This window comes from Coffea arabica, chromosome 5c (genome assembly GCF_036785885.1).
Source record: "Coffea arabica cultivar ET-39 chromosome 5c, Coffea Arabica ET-39 HiFi, whole genome shotgun sequence".
In the NCBI taxonomy this organism is placed as follows: domain Eukaryota; kingdom Viridiplantae; phylum Streptophyta; class Magnoliopsida; order Gentianales; family Rubiaceae; genus Coffea; species Coffea arabica.
This window is the reverse complement of record NC_092319.1, coordinates 48,133,222-48,155,072: the sequence shown is the minus strand read 5'-3', so window position 1 is coordinate 48,155,072 and position 21,851 is coordinate 48,133,222. Positions and strand designations below refer to the sequence as shown.

The 21,851-nt window shown below is 41.5% G+C and overlaps 1 protein-coding gene and 1 long non-coding RNA gene across 5 annotated transcripts; one reads left to right on the top strand and one right to left on the bottom strand.

Moving 5' to 3' along the window:
• Positions 1-4,258: 4,258 nt before the first annotated feature.
• Positions 4,259-8,073, top strand: LOC113690537 (uncharacterized). Of its 4 annotated transcripts, XM_072051468.1 has the most exons (6): positions 4,261-4,716; positions 5,446-5,602; positions 6,042-6,092; positions 6,375-6,467; positions 7,207-7,247; positions 7,424-8,073. In XM_072051468.1, exons 1-5 carry the CDS (start codon positions 4,571-4,573, stop codon positions 7,207-7,209), a joined length of 450 nt encoding a protein of 149 aa, XP_071907569.1. In that variant the 5' UTR covers positions 4,261-4,570; the 3' UTR covers positions 7,210-7,247; positions 7,424-8,073. The 4 variants fall into 4 exon arrangements, 3 of the variants coding, with proteins under 3 accessions (XP_071907570.1, XP_027064284.1, XP_071907569.1); XM_072051469.1 differs by lacking the exon at positions 7,207-7,247 and having other exon boundaries at positions 4,259-4,716; positions 6,431-6,467; XM_027208483.2 differs by lacking the exon at positions 7,207-7,247 and having other exon boundaries at positions 4,259-4,716.
• Positions 8,074-8,113: 40 nt separating this feature from the next.
• LOC140007878 (uncharacterized) lies at positions 8,114-9,802 on the bottom strand. Its single transcript, XR_011815347.1, has 2 exons — positions 9,546-9,802; positions 8,114-9,455 (listed from the first exon to the last, which is right to left on the bottom strand). It is a non-coding gene; the product is annotated as an uncharacterized lncRNA (long non-coding RNA).
• Positions 9,803-21,851: the final 12,049 nt, after the last annotated feature.

Here is a 21,851-nt window from a genome sequence, read left to right as displayed (position 1 = left end):
CGTGCACGCGGAAATTTCTTGGCTTGGAAAAGGATCCCCGAAGTATCCTCCGCCGTGGACTCGACTGGCCTGATTGTATGGCCAGCGTTGCCCGTCGTGTAATAAAGCGGGCATTCCATCTTCCCAGCTTGTGGGACCCACCGCTAACGATCTATTTGCATTTCAAAGAAATATTTAGCAGCTGTGCAGACGAACACGCTCTTCTGCTCAATGCCGCAGTTAATTGGACGATTTCTTTAATATATTTTTTTAAAAAAAAAAACCTTTTTTAAACCTTCATATTTAAAATTAACCACAATAGTCTCTCAGATATAAAAAGTCTGCTAGATTGGTCCTAAAAGTCGTTTTCGCTCACTTCTCTGGCCAAGAAGTGCGCGCTTCTCTCACTTACCCATAAATTCAAGGACAAAAATAAAAACACATTTCATTTCCTCTTAAAAAATATGTTAGCCACCAAAATCCTAAATACAGACCTCGATCGAACAAGGGAGATTTTAATTTTTTCCATTTTTCAATATCATGTTGACGATGGTGCCAACAATCAAGGTGCAAAGATCATATTGCTTTTACACCATATGTTTTGTTTCTTCTTTTGACTGTAATTAAATTCTTATTCAACACAATCAACAAAATACACATTCAAAAGTAAGTAAAGTAGTCCAGAGTAATTTTTCTTTTTAAATTCTTCTTTCTTGCTCAGCTTCCAACCGATTGATGGCCTTTAACAAGGTAGGTATCATTGAAATTGATTTATTGCACATCAGAGGATTATACCACTTGAAATAGTGACATGTACGATTTACCTAAAATGTAATAACAGCACATATTAGGAATCTATTTTCACTCTATATTAAGAACCAATTTTTTCTAAAACAACTAAAATAAAATATGCTCGGACTTATTCCATAGTTTCGGTAGCCACAGAATCTCTCTCTAGGATTTGCAGTTTTCCAAAAAATCACAATCATGGGTTTTTTTTATCACAATGACATCAATCATTATTTATTTCCAGTGTACTCTTCAATGAGTGAGTTTCTTAAATGTTCTTTTTTGCTCTTCTTTTACTACTTGTAGGTGACCACACTAAAATTTTCTTCTTTTATTGGGTGTTTGATGGCTTACAACTAGGATTTTAGTAGCTAAAAAATGGAGGGGAGGGGGAAAAAGGGTTCAGTGGTCTACATTTTTTTTTCTTTTTTAAATAAAAAGAGGAAACGAAGTGTTTTTTCATCTTTTTTACCCTTAAAATTACGGACACGCGAGAAAGATGTGTACTTTTTGGTTGAAAAAGTGAGTTAAAACGAATTTTGGGACCAATCAGGCAGGTTTTTTTATATCTAAAGGATTATTGATGCCGATTTTAAATGTGAGGGATTAAAAAAATTTTTTCTAAAAATATGAAGGACTAATTTGACAAATTTTTCATTCAAAGTACTATTTAGCAGCTGTGCAGATGAACACGCTCTTCTGCTTAATGCCGCAGTTAATTGGACGATTTCTTTATACAAAAAAAAAAAAGAAGAAGAAAAACGTGTTACAGCAAATAATTTTTTTTGGAGGGTTGTTACCGCAAAATTTTAGAATAAATGGAATAGCCTCATTGGACAACGGCTTGCTGTCCCGTACTATGGATTTCTAGACGCTTTAGGAACATAATCGACAAAAAAACTTGTGGAAAGCATCGAGATTCGTATCTTCCTTTAGAATTTTAGATTATTCCATTGTACTACTGTGCTACTTCTGCTCCAAGCTAACTTAACCTCGACTATTGGGCCAATGTGGAATCAAATGATGGCATCATCGTGTTTCCTTCATTTTATTGATTAGGTGATCTTTCAAAATTGGCTCCATTAAAATACTCCATCCGTCCCACTTTGTTAGTATTGTTTTCCTTTTTCGTCCGTCCCAAATTGTAGTCCACTTTCCCATTAAGAAATGTAGTAATCTTTCAAATTGTCTAAAATACCCTTATTAAATATCTTGTTATTAATACATTGTTATTAAATACTAACCCACTACATTAAATTAGCTGTAACTGATATTAATTGGCACTCTTCGTGATTAGCATAAGGGTATTTTAGGAAATTATTAATCTAAATTTATGTTTCCAACCAAATTAATTACACTTTCTTAATCTGTGTGAAAAAAAAACCAAGACTAATAAAACGGGACGGAGGGAGTATGTGATTAGCCGCCCCGCCCCCCGCCCCCCTCCTTGATTTTGGAATGCATGAGCACAATTATTAAGACTCTAGGAGATGAAGAGTTGACTCCCTGACCAACTTTTCCCGAGGATAAACTATAAACAAAAGGAGATGGAAGAATGTTTAGGGCAAAAAGTTATCCGCTTCATTTCGAATGGTCTGATTTGTAGTTCAAGAATTTTAGTACTAGTTTGCTGTAGATTTTCTTAAAGGTCTATTTAAAATGGTGTGTGTTTGAATTGCAGATTTTTAAAGAAAAATCGTTACATTTTTTTGTAGATATATTTTTTAATTATTTTTTTATCTCACATATATCATATCGCTAATGCTATCCAAACAAAGCCGAATTCAAGAATGGCTACTGAAGCGCTATTAACCACAACGTTCAAAACTAGCTAGGCATGTTACATGATCAAAACATGGTGTCTAGCATTTAGGCCTCATCTTTTGCTATCATGTTCTTACCTTTTAGTGAGAGCTAAGAACTGCTACAATTACCATTTAAAAAAATGGACTTCCAAATGCTCAAATCAATCAGAATCTTTCAATCCAATGCCAACTAAAATCACCGAACTAAGAAAAGTCGAGGTAAGGAGAAACAAAATTGGATTTTTTTTCCCCCCAAAGTACTAAGAAAATTAGATGTGGTATAAGTTGGCTGCATCAAATAGAAATGTTGTACCAGGTAGTAAGTACCCAAAATTTGGAATGACAAAAAAGTCTTTCACGAACATGACAATGGTTATCCGATGCAGTTGAAAAGGCATCATGTCAGTCTGAGCGAGGCCACAGGACAAGAAGGGGAAATTTCGCAGGCTGTCGTTCTGTTCTACTCAACGTCGCACAGGGTATTGGGGAGTGAACAGACTTTCTCCAACAGCTTTGGTACCGTACGGGGGGACCTCCACATCACGTTCACTGACAATCATTCTACCACCGGGCAAACCACGAAGGGTAACGCCAATGGATGGGTCTCTCTTTTTCTTTCAGCTTTGGCCCATTTTACTGTACACAGCACTTTAGTCTTGCCATGCGTCACAATTTTAAAAGACCTCCACTTTCTATCGTACGGTTTTTTGACATAACTTTTTTTTTTTTTTGGCGGGGGTATAGTTCCGCTCTGTCGGTGGCGTAGAGATCCATAATCCCCTTGCCAAGAATCTTGCAAAGTTAATTACCAAGAACTTTGTTGAACTGAAACAAAAACCAAAAAATAAGAACGAGGGCAGCTCTTTGATGAACCATCCATTCACTTCTGTATTCGACTACTGTGGACACCACTTGGGCAGTTCTATACCGAGGTGATTATCCCGGCCCTTTAGTTTCTCCAAGTATCTCGTCCTCACCTTCCCGAGGTAAAAAATCATCTCAAAAAATTGATTCAGCCTCACTCTTACCTCGAGCACGGTTATAAATTCTAACACCCTAATAGATAAAGGTGACTAGTGATTGATATGTTGATATAACCACCCACCGTCCGAGCGATTAAAAATATGCCTGACTCCGCCTCCATTGCCTATCATCTAATAATTAATTAGTCGTAGGTGTCAAATTCTATCAATTGAATTTTCCCTTATAAATACTCCTCACCAGCTAGATGCTAGGTACACATTACCAACCACTCAACTGCTCGTACCTTTAATTTCCGACCTATAACTGACTTCAACAAAGTGAGACCAGGGGACAAGGCTCCGGTCATTCTCGTATATTTGAGAAATGAGCTTGTTCTCCTCGTCAGCTAATGCTGCTACATTTACTGGTTCAAATTCCTAAAGCTAACAATTAACAATTTGAATATCCTATAGACATGGTAAGCTACTGGATCATGGCTTGGGTGGGAGAAGAAGAAACGTTAGCAAAACTTTTGGGCCACACGGGGTTCATTTCTCAATTTAAATATTAGCCCAAGACAACTGGAATTGGTCCAGGATTGGAGACTCAAAAGCCCAGCCCGGCTAAAGAACCCATTTATTTATTTATTTATTTTTAATTTAATCCAAATAAATCAAACAAATTGAACAAGGATCCAAAAATTATAATAATAAAAAATTAGGATGCTACTACTGTAATAGTAGTTCTATACTTGACGGTGAAGATTCCAGCTACCGGTTTCTTCCCATCTTCCTCGCAAGCTGGAAGTTGGAACCAACAATTTACTTAGCCCGGGCAGGTGCCCGCGTGAGTCCTCACCACCACCCTCCCCCGCGACGCCCCTGACCGAATTCCTCCAATTGGAAAGCGAGACCCAAAAAACTCCACGTCTCCACCTCCGGGATCCGAATCCACGTTCAACGACGTAGTTTTCTCTAGATTATAAGCCCTAAGTCAACCTGCAACTTCCACATTTTTATGATCCAAAAGGTGAAATGAACGAAGTAATGACGGCAGCTGATGCATCCTCCAGCTTACGCCCATACTCATCTCCACACTCCATTTATCCCTCCAATCTCCCCCTTGTCTCCGCTTTCCTCGCTTGTCTTGTTGCCCAATTTCTCAAGATCTTTACCCATTGGTATTGCATTCTGATATTCTTGATTTGTTTTTTTTTTCCTTTTAGCTGTTGATTTAACTGGTCTCATATGATAACAGAGAAAAAGTTTTTAACTTTACTCTGATTGTCTATCTTTAACTCTGAAATTTTAGCTTGGTTAATTAATGCTGTTTTAGGAAACTGTAGTTGTTGAAGTGTACTTGATTTTCTGTTAAAATTGGAATGACTAAAGGGTTGCTTCGGTTGAAATAGGGAAATATCTTTAGCTTTGTCAAGTTTATTGGTGTTATGTGGCGTGTTGACCCAAAGTATTTCTATTTAAGGGCTGGTGCTGTACTTTCCACTTTCCCTGTGAAAACTTTTTGAAGGGTAAATTGTTAATTTTATACCTAATTATATTGAGCTTGAGTTGAACCGAGATCAGTTGCCTTTGTTTAGTGATTTGAGAAGCTTAAGTCTGTGCAGAGTCTTTGATGACTTCCTTCAGGAGGAACAAAGGACATAATGAATTTTGTCATTAAATGTGTCTGCTTATTTAATGAACCCTGGAGTGATAATGGAACTACTAATGAGTGACGCTATGATTTCAGTTGGGACGATGGGGTGTTAATGTTAGACTGTCAGTGGTAAAGACGGAAATTAGTTAAAGGTTCTTTGCTTTCCATGTTGGTGCCTTTTTTGGAGCTTGCCTTTTTTTTTTTTTTGTCACTTTCATTTCGTGCTTGTAACTTTGAAGCATTTGATTTCCAGGTTCAAGGAGAGGAAATGGGATTCGAGAAGGATGCTTAGCTCTGGTGGAATGCCGTCATCACATTCAGCAACTGTTACTGCTCTTGCTGTAGCAATAGGTTTGCAAGATGGAGCGGGAACATCTGCTTTTGCCATTGCGGTCGTTTTGGCATGTGTTGTATGTACTTTCTAAACCAGGTTTTCTCCATTCTTTTACATTTGTATTACATAGCTTCAAAAATGCTTCAGTAATATTTAAAGTAGGAAGGTCAGTGGGCAACCAAACCCCTTCAACATCAACCATAATGTGTTTATTCTAGACGGAATAAGGTTTTGTAGTGGGAAACTGAGATGGTTTTATATCTCAGATGGCGGATCAATCGAATCTACTTGATAGTATTTAGAAACATACACCATTCCATTTAACCAACTAACTTAGGGTCCTGATATCTCCGGCAAATAGCTCCCTTTTTTCCTTTTTCATATTCGCTCTCACTTGCTCTCTGGTTGGGTTCTTTGTTTTGTTGAGGCTGCAGTAGCTACTTTCTTTATTGGAGCTTTGGATAGTTTAACAAGGAGCAATCATTTTCAGTTATTTCTTTTTGCATTTATTTCAGGTAATGTATGATGCTACTGGTGTTAGGCTTCATGCCGGTCGGCAGGCTGAAGTAAGATTTTACCTTTTGCATTCAAAGATCCTTCGCTAACTGTTTATTAGTGTCTCTCCCTATGAACTTCATTAACTGTTTATGAGCTTTACTGTCTTTTGTGTTTTAGTTACATTCTTCATTGGATGGGTATGCACATTTTGAATTGTGTGTATGAGTTATCCTATTTACTAGAAACTTTTCATATGGCTTCTTATACAATGCATGTTGTATTCAGGAGTCTACCCAAGTTGTTTTTCTTGCTTTTTGTTGATTATATAGTTTGACCTTTCGTTTGTGCAGTTATTGAATCAGATAGTTTGTGAATTGCCCCCTGAACATCCTGTTGCTAATGTTAGGCCTCTGCGAGATTCACTTGGTCACACTCCTTTCCAGGTTTGACTGCAGAAAAACTCCTCTAGCTTTACTTATTCTTAAGTTATACAGAGACTGATTGCTTGTTACTGTCTTTTAATTATTTTATTTTTCTTTTAAATGTGGGTTTTGCCTTTTGGGGTCATGGTTTGGTCATTGAAGGCTGGACATCTGTGAGCAGCCTTTACTGATATACTTGCTGAGCTCTGTTTTATTCATCTGGAACATTGACTCTGTGTTTGGAACACTACTGTTGTTTAATATTATGCTCGAGAACGGAGTTAGTGCCTTTCACTAGTTGCTGGACATATAAATCCACCCAATGCTGTCCTCCATTAGGGTTCTTTGTAAACTGCGGTTGTTTGTTTTGGGTGTTAATTCTGCCTTTTCCTTTTTCTTTTTTAATTTGTTCCCAGCAGGGGAGGTGGGACTTAAGAAGTGGGAAGGGGGCAGGGGGATTTGAACCTAGGACCTCTAATTCCTAAGGTCTCAACCTTAGCAATTAGACCAAGGCCTTCTCGGCTTGTTAATGCTGGTTTTAATATTCTCTTAATGAAATTTACATAATTATTTAATATCTAATTCTCAATGATGCGCCACTTATGTTGCAGCGTACTTACCTAGAAAATAAGTACTGTGATACCCATATTGTGCCTGAGGTTTATATTTGGGTTACATGCATTGATGTCCACTGAATTTATCTTTTTAGTGTGTCACTATTATTCCCATATAGAGGTATTGTGGCTAATGTTCCTTGCAGTGATATCATGATGAGCGGTACCATTCAGAGTCACTTCCATGGTATACCACTGTCTTCTTAATTGCAGCGATTAACACACTGTCCAGCTTTTTAGGTTCTTAAAATATTATGTACTACAGCAAGAGGATAGCTTGACCCCACCAACCCACCCACGCCCCCCCCCCCCCCCAACAAAAAAAAAAAAAAGAAATTCTCATAGTGACATTATGTGGTACAGGTTGTTGCTGGTGCTTTGCTTGGATGTGTGGTAGCCTATCTCCTGAGTAGCTCTGCTTAGAATGGTGCTGGTGATTCTTCAGAGCCAAGTGCTATAAGAGGCTTTTGTACTTTCTGATTCGTTCAGGCTGCAGCTTGACTGGTCGCTTCAAGTAGAAAGGAAAGAGCTAGGAGTTAGGAATCGGATCCTTTGTGGTGGAAGATACGCTCATTAAGACACGGTTTGGGAAATTTTGCATGGTGGGGTCATTAGAGGGTGTGGGTGATCGAAACTGTGTATCGGTACAAGTAACATATATAATGTCATTTGTATTCTGTGTTATGGTATCCATTTTCTAAGATCTTAGATAAAGAATATCCAGTGGAATTGGAGGCAATTCTCAACATTTGTATTTGTGTACACATAGTCAACTTGGTGAGAAATGAGTTCTACTGTTGATTCAGGTTTGACTCAGTGACATATATAGTTGTTAGATTGTTGTCGATGCTAATCCCCTGTAATTCATCCTCATCAATTAGATGAGATGTAGAATTGATGTGTAGCATGTTCCTGGACAGCAAAGTGAGTTTTGATTTAGGCCTCCAAGGATTCTTTGCCTCCTTGTATTATTGTTAATCGAGCTTAGTTCAGCATTATATAGCTTTTCGGCATCTATTTATCTTGTGACTATTGTCCTCGGGCAGTTTTAAGTAACTTTTTTTTTTTTTTTTTTTTTTTTTTTGTATCTTCCAAAAGTGAATGCCTGCAAGTGAACGTTCGTCTGCATGTAACTGTTTAGGTTCTATTGTTGGGATGGTTTCGCTGCTAAGTAGGTGTCAACTGATTCGCAGGTGATAGTTGTCATTACAATTGCACAATTCTTCGGTTCATTGAACCATTAAAAGTAAAGCCAATTTGGCTACCTTGCAACAAAGTGAGGTGACGGTCATATTTGGTGAAGTATCTTTTGCTATGCATGTTACTGAAGTTTGGATTGGAGATGATAACCTCGAAAAGGTTATGCTGGTTTTATTTTCCATGGCAGATCAGGGCTGTACTTTTTAGTGCTACTTGAAACCTTATCGATCTTAGGCTCATGGGGTATTTACTTGGTACCACTCACTCCTCAGGACGGTGCATGCTCGAAACCGACTTTCGATATAGTTGGAAAAAAAAAAGGGAAAAAACAAAAAAGAGAGCAAAAATGCTTAAACGCAACTCTAGGGAGAGATAAACTAATGTGGATCAGATAAAACATAATAGAGACAAATGCCAGTTGGTTTTTTCACTTCAAAAAGTCCGATCCGATGAGATGGGATTGCTAGAGCTACTCAGCCGATCCTCGGACAAGTTTATCCAAATGGATGACAACATATTGTGTCTTCTTGCCAAAAGCTTCGGTCTCTGCTGTTTATCACCTACATCTCTAGTGGGACAGAGAACAGGCGAGTGTCAAAGATTGTACTTTCCTTTCGTTTATCTCATCAAATCAGTTTCCAAGTTCCAACTAATAAGCTAAAGCCTTAGAGAGTAAGCGAAATCCTCGGAAAGAAACAAAACCGGAGCAAGCAAAAACCCCCCGGAACAATTTGAACGGACATGCCTGCAAGTGAATCTGAAAAGCTCATCCAAACAATATTCTGAAATTCAAGTAACCTAGCAAACAAGAGAAAAAAAAGAAAAAAAAAAAGAAAAGAAAAGCGTAAAAAAGGTGAAGATTATGCCTGGACCGTCAACTTGGTAAAATTTTCCGCCTGCTGGCCCAATTGGCCCAGAGCCGTAGAATGGGAAAAAAAAAAAAAGGAAAAAGTATAATCGGATTTTGTGGCGGGGACTCCACTACCACGACTGCGAGCATGACAATTCTTCGAGTGGGCTTTTAGTCGTAGAGATAAGAGATTCCATCGGAAAACTTAAGCTACTTTGGGACCAGGGCAAAGATCACGCATCTGGATTTCTTACGACAGGAAAAAGGGCGACTGGATCGGTAAAAACGCCGCCGGCCGGTTGAAGTAAGTTAGTGGACAAGAGTAGAAGAGCTGCCTGCCTTTGCCTTTGCGTTCTCCAAAAATCAGAAAAAAAAAAAATCAAAAAGGGGAATGATCAAGTGGAATGAGAATAATCAGTCCGTTTTCCCACCGACCTTATCGTATGAAAATGTCTAGTCCGACTCAGATGAACTTTTCCCGGTTTCGCTTGTTCTTTGGTCTCCTTGATGACGTAAGTCAGAATCAAAATCTCCTTACTTGAAGTTGACGATGATAAAGTTCAGATTATACCACATCTCCCATGCAACCTACCACAAAGTTCAGATTTTTTTATTGATGCACAAAGAAGAATTACCGGCGAGCATTGCAAGGAAGGCACCTTAGAAAGATTAATGTCTTCTATAGACCCTTTTTTACAAAATAACATGTTACTCATTTTATCATAACAAAAAAACATGTTACTTATTATTTTTTTTCTTTTTTAAAAAAATTAAAAAAGGATCAAGAGTGATTTCTTATTTATTTCCTTGATAAGTCAAACCCGTAACATGTTATTTATTTCATACGATATATTTGTATAATAACAATAACATAATATTTATTGCATATTACACATATGTTATACTATATTAAAATACAGACACTAGGTGAGGCGGGGGGATTGCTCCTCCGCCCCGTCCCATTTCATGCGGGGGAAGAAAAATTGCCCCTCTCCCATCCCCACAGTACTAACCCCGACCTCATTCCTCCCTCTATGGAGCAGGGCTCATTTCCATTGCCATCCCTAAGGATAGTTGCTTGTCCTCTATGGTTGGCAAGGCCTAGTCTAAGATATATTCAAGTTTCAGGCAAATAAACTGAGATTTCCTTGTACAGTAGTAACAACTTTTTGGATTAATTTTCCATATGCTAATAATGTAGAAGCCATTAGGTTTGGATGCCCGATAACTAATTTTAATTTAAATTTGAAATTCACATTTTTCATGTACGATGTGTATCTGAACCCAATAATATATATGCATTGTAACGTACGAGAGATTAATTTAGACCTTTTACACACATAAATTCTAGAATATACTAGTTGGTTATCAATTAATCCATCCCACCACATCATGATTACTTGACAGGTTTCAGGGGAGGACAGCTTTTGGTGGCACTAGGCAAATATGAGTGCACGGTTTTGTCTAAATTAGTTTGGGGAAGATTTGTGGGAGGATATATATAGTTCGAACAATTCTCTTTTATATATCAACCACTAAAGCTCTATATCCAGGATTTAATTAAACCCTAAAAGACAAGAAAGGATCCGGGCTCCAGTGTAACCCTACCATAACTAAGCAAGTTTTTCTACCATGTTCTGATTGTTTCGTCTTTTCGGAATTTTATTTGCTTCTTTTTGTTGGATTGCACGTTATTCTGTTCAAGGAGTATTAATTTATTTTCATGGGGAATCAGGATAAAGGCAAACCAACATTCTTCCAACCCGCCCCCTTAATCTGATTTTCACTCCTGCGTCTGTGTATATAAATCAATAGGCCCCTCCACATTTCCACTCCACCGTACTAAAGCATCTACTGCCATTCACTCTCTGTTCAAAGGAATTACACAAACACAAACAACATCATAGTGTCCATATTCCTAAGCGTATTTTTATTGATCATGGACAAGTTTAAGAAGTCTCAAATTCTAAAGCTTTGTTTCATAGCTATTCTCCTAAGCGTCACGCCTCTCTTATCTACATCATTGAGGTCTCCATATCTCTACTTTGTTTTCAATCTTCTCATCGTCGCGCTTGGTGCTGAAGCTGGCCTTCTTTCCTTCATTCTCAAAGCAGCAGAAGACAAGAAATCTCCTCCTTCTACAAGTCATGAAACACAAAAAGCTAAGATAATAATTCCTTCAGATCAGTATTCTCCGAATGATAAAGAAATATCTGCTAACACCACCACCAACGCCAAGGCAATGCTTCTTGAATCTGAGCCTACAAAAACCAAGAAAAAACCTGATGTGGCCGAGAAGTTGTCGTCTGAGAAGATTGTTGCAGGTGTCAAGGTTCAGAAGGTTGTCAAGAAAAGCCCTTCTACACCAAGCCTATTTTTTATAGCGGGTGCTGAGACTGAAGTAGAAGATTTTAGTTCAGATGATGATCAACAGGAAGCTGTTGGGGATGAGCTTAGTGGACAGGAGCTATTTCATAAGGCCGAGACATTTATTGGGAACTTCTATGGGCAATTGAAGATGCAAAGAGAAGACTCATCGAAGAAAATTCATGAGCTTTACCACAAAGCCTTTTGATCACCCGCAGCACCCCACATACTCCTGTTTCTCCCAAAGTTCCTGATGTAAGATTTGGTGGCCTCTGATATTTATTATTGGGCTCGGCCTTTTGGGATGTGCATGTGATTTTCTATTCATGTTTCTCCAAAACCTTAGGAAAGGTCTGTCATTGTTTCTGCCAACTAGCTAGGTTGGTAGTTTTTAAAGTGCCAAAATTCTTGCCGTCCTTAGAGAGGTGGCTAATTTACCTAGGACGTATGGAGGAGGATCTTATCCATCATCTACATATAATTTGTGTCAGATTGGACACGACGACACTCGTGAAGAAACAAATAGCACATTTCAAATTACTGAATTAGATAAAGTTTGCAGGTACAGGTTGAATCTATGTGTATATAATGTAAGTATTTTATTTTAATATAAATGACGTCTTGATGCTGTATTGGTACTCCATTTTTCATGATCACCGCTACCTAAAAAGAAGGCTGCAAGGTGCATTAATTCAGAAAAAAATGGAAAAGGTCCTTCAGCCCTTTTGTTTGTGTAGCTGCATGCTCTTTCTTTGTTCTTTTTTTGCTGTCAAGGGCAAAAGTTTGAATTAGCAAAGGCTAGATGTTAGTCGCATGCTTTTCCGCTTATAAATTCATGGAGTGCAGGTTTTATCATTCGAAATTCTAACCATTATGATGTTCAAGTTCAAGGGAGGTAAAGAACGACTACTTTCATGATGTTGCCCGCTTTTCCAAGTAATCCAACTACGATTCTGCGGTGTCGATGCAACTGCTTGGAGGCTACGACTTAAAAACGGTTTGCAATGGTGCTGACTTGGCAGATAAAGCTAATATATTTGATACGCGTGTCAGTACGAGGTTTTAACCGTCCAAAATCTTATTCCGGGATTTTACCCTGTTCTTGTTGATACAGAGACAGAATAATGCAGAGATGGAACGTATACTTAGCAATAGGGTTAATCACACTTTACCCTCTTCCCCCCGAGATTTGGAAGTAATCACGCTTTAACGCCCTAAATCTCTTAAAAGTGTACGCTAGTTTACACCCTAAGAGGACTAGTCAACTTTACAAATCTTAATTCCACGAAAAGATAAGTAAGTCCTATGAAAATATTGTCCTTTTTTTTTCCGAGTTTATCTTTAAAAAATAACAAGCTAAATATTGCGCTATGTTTCCAAAGTTTTGCTAACTAATATTTATTGTGATCGCCATTGTTATTCGTTTTAAATTATAATAAACTGACTAAAATATTTAAAACATGAACATGACCAATATGAGTAAGAAATGATTTATTTATTTTGTTTTTATCAATTTGATATTTTTGTATAGTGGATATTGCATTGACCATGCATATTTTTAGCAATAAAGGGACAATAATAGTAAAATACTAATAATTTCATAGCTAAAAAATGTATAATGTCATTACACTTGCATTTTTCTTTTTGATGGAATCAAGAATTTCTAACTTTGGCTAATTTTTATACTTTTAAAGCTTAAGATGGTAAAGTGTGACTAACCCGAAAGCTAAGGGGGCAAAGTGTGATTAACATTTTGCAGCATTAATCACCTCTTCTTTTTTTTTTTTTTCATAACGATCAAACTATCCCTTTGTTTGTGGTATGAACATAATTATACCACGAGTTTTCACCAAGAAGTCATGCATTTGATACTCGCGAAATAGGGTTGCAAACGAATCGAGCCGCTCGAGTCAAGCTCGAGTCGAGCTCGAGCCGGCTCAAGTCAAATTCGAGCTCGAACTTGAGCTCAGAATATTAAGCTCGTTAGCTCGCGAGCCGGCTCGCGAGTTTGAGTATATATATATATATTATTTTTATTTAATAATAAAATTATGTATATTATATATATATATTTTTTATTTTTATAGTAAAATTACGTATATATCCTTAATATTTTATTATTTATTTAAAAAAATATTATTTTATTTATTTTTTTTAAAATATAAAAATATTATTTTTTTATTTGTTTCGAGCTCGAGCTCGGCTCGACTTGATTAGAGTCGAGCTCGAGCTCGAAAATTGCTGGCTCGTGGAGCTCGAGCTCGAGTTCGAGTTTGGTAAAATTTAGTCGAGACTCGGCTCAATTAACTCAAAACTCGACTCGATTCGGCTCGTTTGCAGCCCTATCGCGAAAACACTGGACATTAATTACACAGGTAATTTAATCCGATCAAATGATGATCTGAATTTGCGGCAGAGAATCTAGTATTAACACAACTATAGAGAGGATCAACTGGAAAAGCAAAACTAATCTTTCTTCTTCTTCTTTTTTGTTGGGCTTTTCCTCTCAAATTTATTCATGTTAGATGCTTTCTAGATCACATTCGAGTATTCTTTTTTGTGTTTTAATTAATTAGTACTCAAACTTTCGAGTAAAAGTTTCTTGCCCTTTTCGTATGCAGCCAAATCCGTTTGCACCATGTGAAATCATATCTTTTCCTTTTGCGACGTCAAATCTGAAGGGATCCGGGGACACGGAGCAGGCCACTATATGTTTCAATTGCGACTCCTCATAGGGGAATAGTGTTGATATGACTCTGAAAACCACAATAAAAATCCCCAAGTCGTTTTTATTGGATCCACCATTTCTTAGTTACCATGAATACGATGAGCTGTTGAAATTGTGAAGAATGTTCCTGCGAGCTGTACATTTCCCTTTCAAGATTTGGTCTTTTTGAATGTTCTTCTCCATTTATCGGTATCAGTTGAGATTCCGTAATTTGTAAAAGATAAAGCCCTTTACTTTTTTATTATATTTGATGGATAAGTGGTCGTCCCTGGGAAATAATAGTGACATTTCTATGCTTTGAATCTCGGATTCCATTTTGCGCTTACTGGCTTGTGAACGTCCATCCAGATTGAAAACGAGCCCGCTCACGCAGCACCTTCATCTCGCTTTTTCATGATATTGCCTCTCAATTCATGCCTATAAAGATTTTTCTGTAGAATGTACGTTTTCTGCTTTGCACGGATTTTTTTATTTTTTTTCCTTTGTTCGTACCACATATAGAGATTTAACTTCACTGTACCCTAAGCCCAGCTCCAATCATGGGTTGGCATTGCAAGACCTCAAATAAATAGCACACCCCAATATCTGCAATTTCTTGGTTTGACATGGCTGTTTTAGAAAGAGTTTTTATGATTTCCTCAAAAAAAAAAATTTTTTTTGAAGATAGTTTTACCGTATCATTTTCTTTCTAATAAATGTGTGTGAAATAGAAACGTAATTATTTGTTTTCACAAGATGCAGTTCCATCGCGATCACGGTAACAAGTTCTCGAGACTATATATATATATATATACACACACATATGTATACATAGTCTTCACATCGACAATAAAATTCAAATATACACAACTGCTTTCTCAAAAGAAGTGATCTATTGCTAGCAATTGAGTTGGCGTCGGTGTACTTCTTAATTGAGTTTGGCCCAAGTTTTGCCTGGCAGAGCTAGAATCTTGATGTATCCACTCATTCTTCTTTGAAGTTTGGGTTGGACAAACTCCGGGCTATGGCCCAGGAGAATATGGGCTAGCCTTTTATTAGGTTTTGCGTGTGACGAAGGCTCGTAAACCCGCCAAGGGAGCAGGGAGGCGGGGAGGGGGCTTGCGTGTGCGCGTGTGTATGGTGTGAGAAAGGAAAGCGAGAGCTTTTGGAGGTGGGGCTGCGGAATGGACGCAAACCAGCCAATTTGGCTGTAAAGTTATTTCCATAATTGTCAATCAAAAATCAGCAACCTGGCAATTCCTTTGCTGGCCTCTGCCAACCAAACAGATGGATACTAAGCAGGGATGGGAGGATGGTTTTGGGACTGACCAAGCTTCCCCATGCCCCCACCCCCCGCCCCACTGCAAAAGTTTCACCGGTCCCCAGTCCCCGCCCCACTACTTCACGGGTGCATCCGGCCCACCCCACTATTATTATTATTATTTATTTATTTAATTTTTTCTATTTATATAGATTTAATAATAATTTTATTAATAATTTTTTTTGAAGTTTTAGCCAAATATTATATCATTGTATCATAATAACAAAACATGTTACTTAATTCATATAAATATATTTATACAATAACAATAACATACCATTTATTTTATATTATATATATAAAAACATACATAGATATTATACTATGTTACAATTTAGGCGGAGGAGGGCTGAGAAAAATTCACTCTTCCCTGCCCCATTCCTCCTCCTATGGGGTGGACACTCGCGGCTTGCAAGCACTCGTCTCAATTGTCATCGCTGATGCTAAACATTTTGCAATTAAGGAAAAAAAAAAGACATAAAATTGCTTCTCGTCAAGGAATCCGACAGCTGTACTATGCAGCATGTTGGATTAAAGGGAGAAATAGATTATACAGAATAAACACGAAGGCTGTCCAATAAATTCATACTCTAAGCCATTTGAGGAGGAACGCCCGTGTGTTCATGCACGAGGCGTCTTTAAATCCTGGATTGAACTAATCCCAGATAGAATATTACTACTGCTTAACAAACGAATACATGTTATTGCAGTTCTGTTAAACTAATAATGTCGTTGCAGTGTCATGTCGAAGTACGTAGGTGATGAAGCCAAATGATCCACGAGTATAGCTGCCCTTTCAATCTGTGCCTGAGCCCAATGACTTGTTCATATCAGAAATGAGATATATGGGAGAAAGAGGTGAGCATAAAATAGTGTCAATGTGCTTGTTCGACGATGTAATCTGTGCTAAGTCTAGATAGATGCTCTATGGAAAAACCATTTAAATTCTTAGGTGAAAGATGCCCCCCTGACTTCCTCTGATTTTGCTCAATTTAAAAATCGTAAAAAGATTGGAAGAGCAAAAGCTCCGGCCTGTAACCTGCTGAACCCAACAGACATGCCCTTACAGTCCAGCCACGAACCTGGTATTATATACACCAACCTCAGAATAATTGAGAATTAAAATTGTAGAACCAAGGCAAGATGGGAAACTGAGAAGAAGAAGAAGAAAGGTAATGCCAACTGGTAATATTGAGAAGAACAGGCTAGTCGATAATGTGTGCATTTTAATTCGTAGAGAAAAGTCTATTGAAACTTGAAGAAGAATGGAGGAGTCAAAGAAGCAGGCTTGCAGCCTCTCAAGTTTCCTGATCAGCTTGCTAATCATTCTCCCCTTGGTTTATTGTGCATTTTTCCAGCTTGATCAATGTAATTTAATTAGCTTTTCTTCTTAGCGTCAGATTGGCATATCAATCAACCTTGGCATAATGTTAAAATGTGGCTAGTCATTTCATATTTATCAATTCTGATCTGTCAAAAGCATTTTTGATATACAGGGAAGGCAAATTTAGCAAATTGGAATGGTAATCTTGGCTTTGAGAACAAGTTGGATGAAGGTGCACCAGAGCAAGAACCCCTGAAATTTCTTCTCAGAAGGCTACGAAGAGGTTCTTTACTACTTCCCACATTCATCGTATCAATGACCAAGAACTCTCCCTTTTCCGGTGATTTCTGAGTGACAGATATTTTTTTGTCCTCCCCTTTCTTCTTTTAAAGTTTTTTTTTAATACATCTCTAAGTTGATAGACAGACAATAGTTCTTATATGTAGATCCTAAATGTAAAGTGATGCGACTGCCGAAGTGATGATCCGAACTGAGCTAGGTTCGGAGGAACGAGCTGGTTGAACGTCCGACCTGCACGTGAGCGAGCTGCGGGGCTAGGTCCCCTGAAGCAACTCCGACGATCAAGTCAGAACTGGCTCGTAAATAAAAGAGTAGAGATTGTACTATCAGTAGCGTACCTTGTGTTCTTCCTTCGAGTGGCATTTATAGAGTCTCCAGTGTTTGTTTCCTGGTAGGACTAGGAGTCCTTATTGGGGAGGAAACGGTTCCTAGGGCTCCGCGAGGCGACTTGGGGGTGCGGACCTCGCAGCCCATCAGGCCCATCGGCCTGAGAGGCGGCGCTCACATGGACCCGTGGGCTGACCTGGTGCCCCAGTCCGCTTCCTCCTGTCCGAGCTCGTGTGCCGGACTGATGTGTTCGTGGACCGGGCCGATGTGTGCCTGGGGCCTACTACACTAGCCCCCCCTCTAGTCTAGAGTCACCGAACGTGCGCGTGAGTCTAGCCGACTTTTTGGCGTCGTGTCAGCTCGGTGTGGGACCCTCGCCTGTAAGTGGTACACGCAACCGTCGCGTCGGTTCATGTCAACCATCCGGATCGTGCGTCGTGGTAGCTCGGTGTGGGGCCCCTGTCAGAGAGTGGTGCACGCAACCGTTGCGTCGTTTCGCGTCAGTCACCTCGATCGTCACGTCCGCCAGCTACGACGGTTAGGATCGGTTCCCCATAACGGCTCAATAAATGAACGTCCCTTCGTCTTCCCGCCATGTGAATTGCCTATAAATAGGCTTCTTGGGCGTCATTTTCACACCCCTTCCTTCATTTTGTCAGTTCGCTCCTTCCATTGTTAATTCGCTGCCTCATCTTCTTTCTCCCAAGAGCACGTCGGGTCGCCCAGTCTTAGGAGCCCAAAGTCAGTTCGCGCAATCCTTAGATCAGCCTTTCATCCGATCTCCTCCCACTAGTAAGTTCCCTTTCTTTTTTATGTCTTCATACAGTTCCGATAGTTCTGACGTCACCAGTTCAGCCCCTAGGCATAGAGCGGCTAGTCCCATAAACATAGATAGCAGCCCTTCAGACCCCTCTAGCTCTTCTCCTTCTACTTCTTCCGGACCTGAACTCGCAGGTTCTCCTGCCTCGTCTCCTATTAGAGCAATGAGTCCGGCTAACCCACTCGCCCAGCCTCTGGTCGGAGCTGCTGAACAAGCAGCTCCAGCTCAAACGGCAGCAGGGACCTCGGGAAGACCTAGTGGCGGCTTCGGGGAAGTCGATACTATCTCCCCAGCCCTGAAACAAAAAGATGTGGACTCGCTAGTCGAAAAGTACGAAATCCCGGCCCTCTTTGAATCCAGGGCAGCCTTCCCAGGAGAGGTCGCCAGCCTACCTCCTCCAGGGTTCGTGGCGATCTACAGGGACCAGCTGATAGCTGGTCTTCGCCTGCCTATCCCTGATTTTTTCTTCTTCATCCTCACCTTTTGGGGTATCCGAATAACTCAGGTCATACCCAATGGTGTTCGTTCCATCATAGGCTTCTTCATCCTCTGCCAAACCCTAGAAATTCCCTTTTCTCATGACCTGTTCCAGGCCTTCTTCCAGATGAAGGTCAGCGGAAAGGTGCCTGGGTAGTTCTACTTTGCCCGCAGAAGTGGAGCAAAAACCCCCACCCGCGAGCTGTTCACGGGGGCACCTTCCTCCATCAAAGACTGGAAGCATTACTTCTTTTTTGTGAAGAACCTGGGCTTTCCCCCTCTGACCTGGAGGGCGGAGACTCAGGTTTCGGATCTGCTTCCAGACCCGCTCCCCATAGCCGAGCTCAGCCGCCTACTCAGCTCAGACGAGAAGCTGGAAGTGAAAGAATTCAGCAATGCCTAGCTTTGGGCGGCGGGGCTGATCCGAGCTAACCCCTCAGATCCCTCGCTAGAGACTAGGCCGCTCTCACCAGACGAACTGACCTCCTGTAAACGACCCGACCTTCCTCTTCTTTCCCCTTCTTTATTTATACATCTACTGACCTCCTGGTCTTCTGTTTTTGTAGTGAAGAGATTTTCTTCCCTTCTGACCATTGGAGGTGCCAGCAGTCAGGGCGCCACCACGCAGCCTTCCTCGGCTATCCCAACCAGCTCGGCACCAGTTCCGCCACATCAGCCAGCTCCTGCCCAGTCCTCTAAGCCTGTTGAGGCTGGGAAGAAAAAGAAAAAGAAAACGACTGCCAAGAGGGCTAGGGTGGACGCGACCTCATCCCCAGGTCAGGAGGAGAGGTCGACCCCGGAGCCCGGTCCGGGCGGCCACTATGGGGTGAATACCGCCGAGGAGCAGGCCCGAGCTGAAACTCCTCCCAATCTGTGGCAACGCCAGAGCTCCATCCTGCTCTTTGACCCCCAAACTCGGCTGGTCACGCATCCACACCCCATGCACTTCTGCCCCCAGTGGAAGCTCTCCATAAACGATCGAGCTCAATTTCCCGAGGTGGCCCGGGAGCTCGTTCATGGGGCCATCCTTCCCCGCGATCACAACTTGGTCAAGGCCATGGGCTCCTCCGACCTCCTCGACTATTACTACACGGGCACGGCTCAAGTGAACGTGGTCGGGTCTGAGCTGGCCCAGCGTTATGGGAGTCTGCTGCCCCTGATGAATGAGACCAAGGCAGCCAACGAGAAGCTGCTCAGCCAAAATGCTTCGGCCGTCACTGAAGTCGAAGGCCTGAAGAAGCAGCTCGCCTTGACCCATTCAAACTTCGAGCTAGAGCTCAAGAAGAACTCCGACCTGTCGACCCAGCTGAAGGAGGCGCAGGAAAAGGGGGCCGAGCTATCGGCCCAGGTAGAGGCGGCTAAAGCCGAGGGAGGTCAGGAGGGCGTGCGAGCCTTCCTTAGGTCGGAGAACTTCAGGGGTGACCTGGCCATCCTGAACACCCCGGTGTTGCAGCATGGGTATTCCCAGGCCCTGGAGGAGGTGCAAAGGCTGGGCCTGCCTGGGTTTGATCTGGGCAAGTTTCCCAACTACAACCCCCTGGCCGTGGAGCAGCTCGACCGCCTGGTGGAAGGCTATACGCACGGACGAAAGTTGGCCGACCTGGTTGCCGATCCCTTGCTGCCAGTGACCACTCCTGAATCCGAGCAAGAGGAAGAAGAGGGCGAGAACTAGAGTAGGGCCTTAGAGTCCGAACTGCAGGTAGGCAGTTCGTTTTGTACGAGCTCCGTTCCGCCTTTGTTTAATTCCTTTTGTATGAGCCGGGCACCTTCTTGTAAAGTTTATTTAATGAAATGAAAAAGCCATTCCTTTGTTTCATACTTAGTCTTATTTGCAAAGATCATCGCAGAGTACATCAGTTCGGCCCTATGCCGACCTAAAGGAGCTTACTTTCTAAGACAAAGTAACTTATTAGCCAAGTACATCAAATAATAACGAAAGATCTCGACCTTGGAATGAACTGGTAATGCGCGAGCTGTCTTCCTACCGGAAGATCCTCAAATTGGAGTTATGCCAGGTACGCGGGACCTCTTCCCCGCTGAGGTGAGCTAACTTGCAATATCCAGCTCGGTCTGCTTCTTTCACCACATAGGGACCCTCCCAATTCGGGCCCAGCTTGCCCGTGCCCTGAAGTCGGCTCACGCTATTCTTCCGCAAGACTAGGTCCCCCGGCTTGAAGGAGAGAGGCCTCACCCTGGCATTGTAGTGCCGCGCGATCTGCCCTTTGTACTTAGCCATGCGTATGGCCGCCTCCTCTCTTCTTCCCTCCAGCAGATCCAGGTTAAGGCGCAGTTCATCCTCATTGTCCCGAGCTATGAAGTTCTGAACCCTGCCCGAAGGGACACCTATCTCCGCAGGAATCACCGCCTCTACTCCATAGGTTAGAGCAAAAGGAGTCTCCTGGGTAGCGGTTCGGGGCGTAGTTCGGTAAGCCCACAGTATGGTAGGCAGCTCGTCCAACCACCCAGTTCGGGCGAACTCCATCCGTGTTTTCAAACCGTGCAGGATGGTCCTGTTGACATTTTCGACCTGTCCGTTGGCTTGAGGGTGGCCTACCGAAGTGAAGTGCTGACGGATTCCGAGCTCCGAGCACCAACCTTGGAGGGCGCTGTCAGCGAACTGGCGCCCATTGTCCGATACCAGGGCACGGGGTATACCAAATCGGCAGACGATGTTTTTCCAAAGAAACTTCTGTATCGACCTGCTGCTAACGGTGGTAAGTGGCTCGGTCTCCACCCATTTGGTGAAGTAATCTACTGCTACCACCACGTGCTCGTAACCCCCAGGAGCTCGGGGAAAAGGGCCCAGCAGGTCGATTCCCCATTGAAAGAAAGGCCAAGGACTCTGGAGAGGGATCATCTCTTGAGTCGGGGCGTGATGGATCGGCGCATGCAGCTGGCAGGACCTACACCGAGCTACCAGTTCGGCGGAGTCCACGAAGATGGTAGGCCAGTAATACCCAGACAGCATTCCTTTCTTGGCCAAAACCCTTGGACCGACGTGGTTTCCGCAGATTCCCTCTTGCAGCTCACGCAGGATGTAGTTTCCCTCCTCTGTAGTAATGCACCGCAGCCACGGACGTAAGTAGGATTTCTTGTAA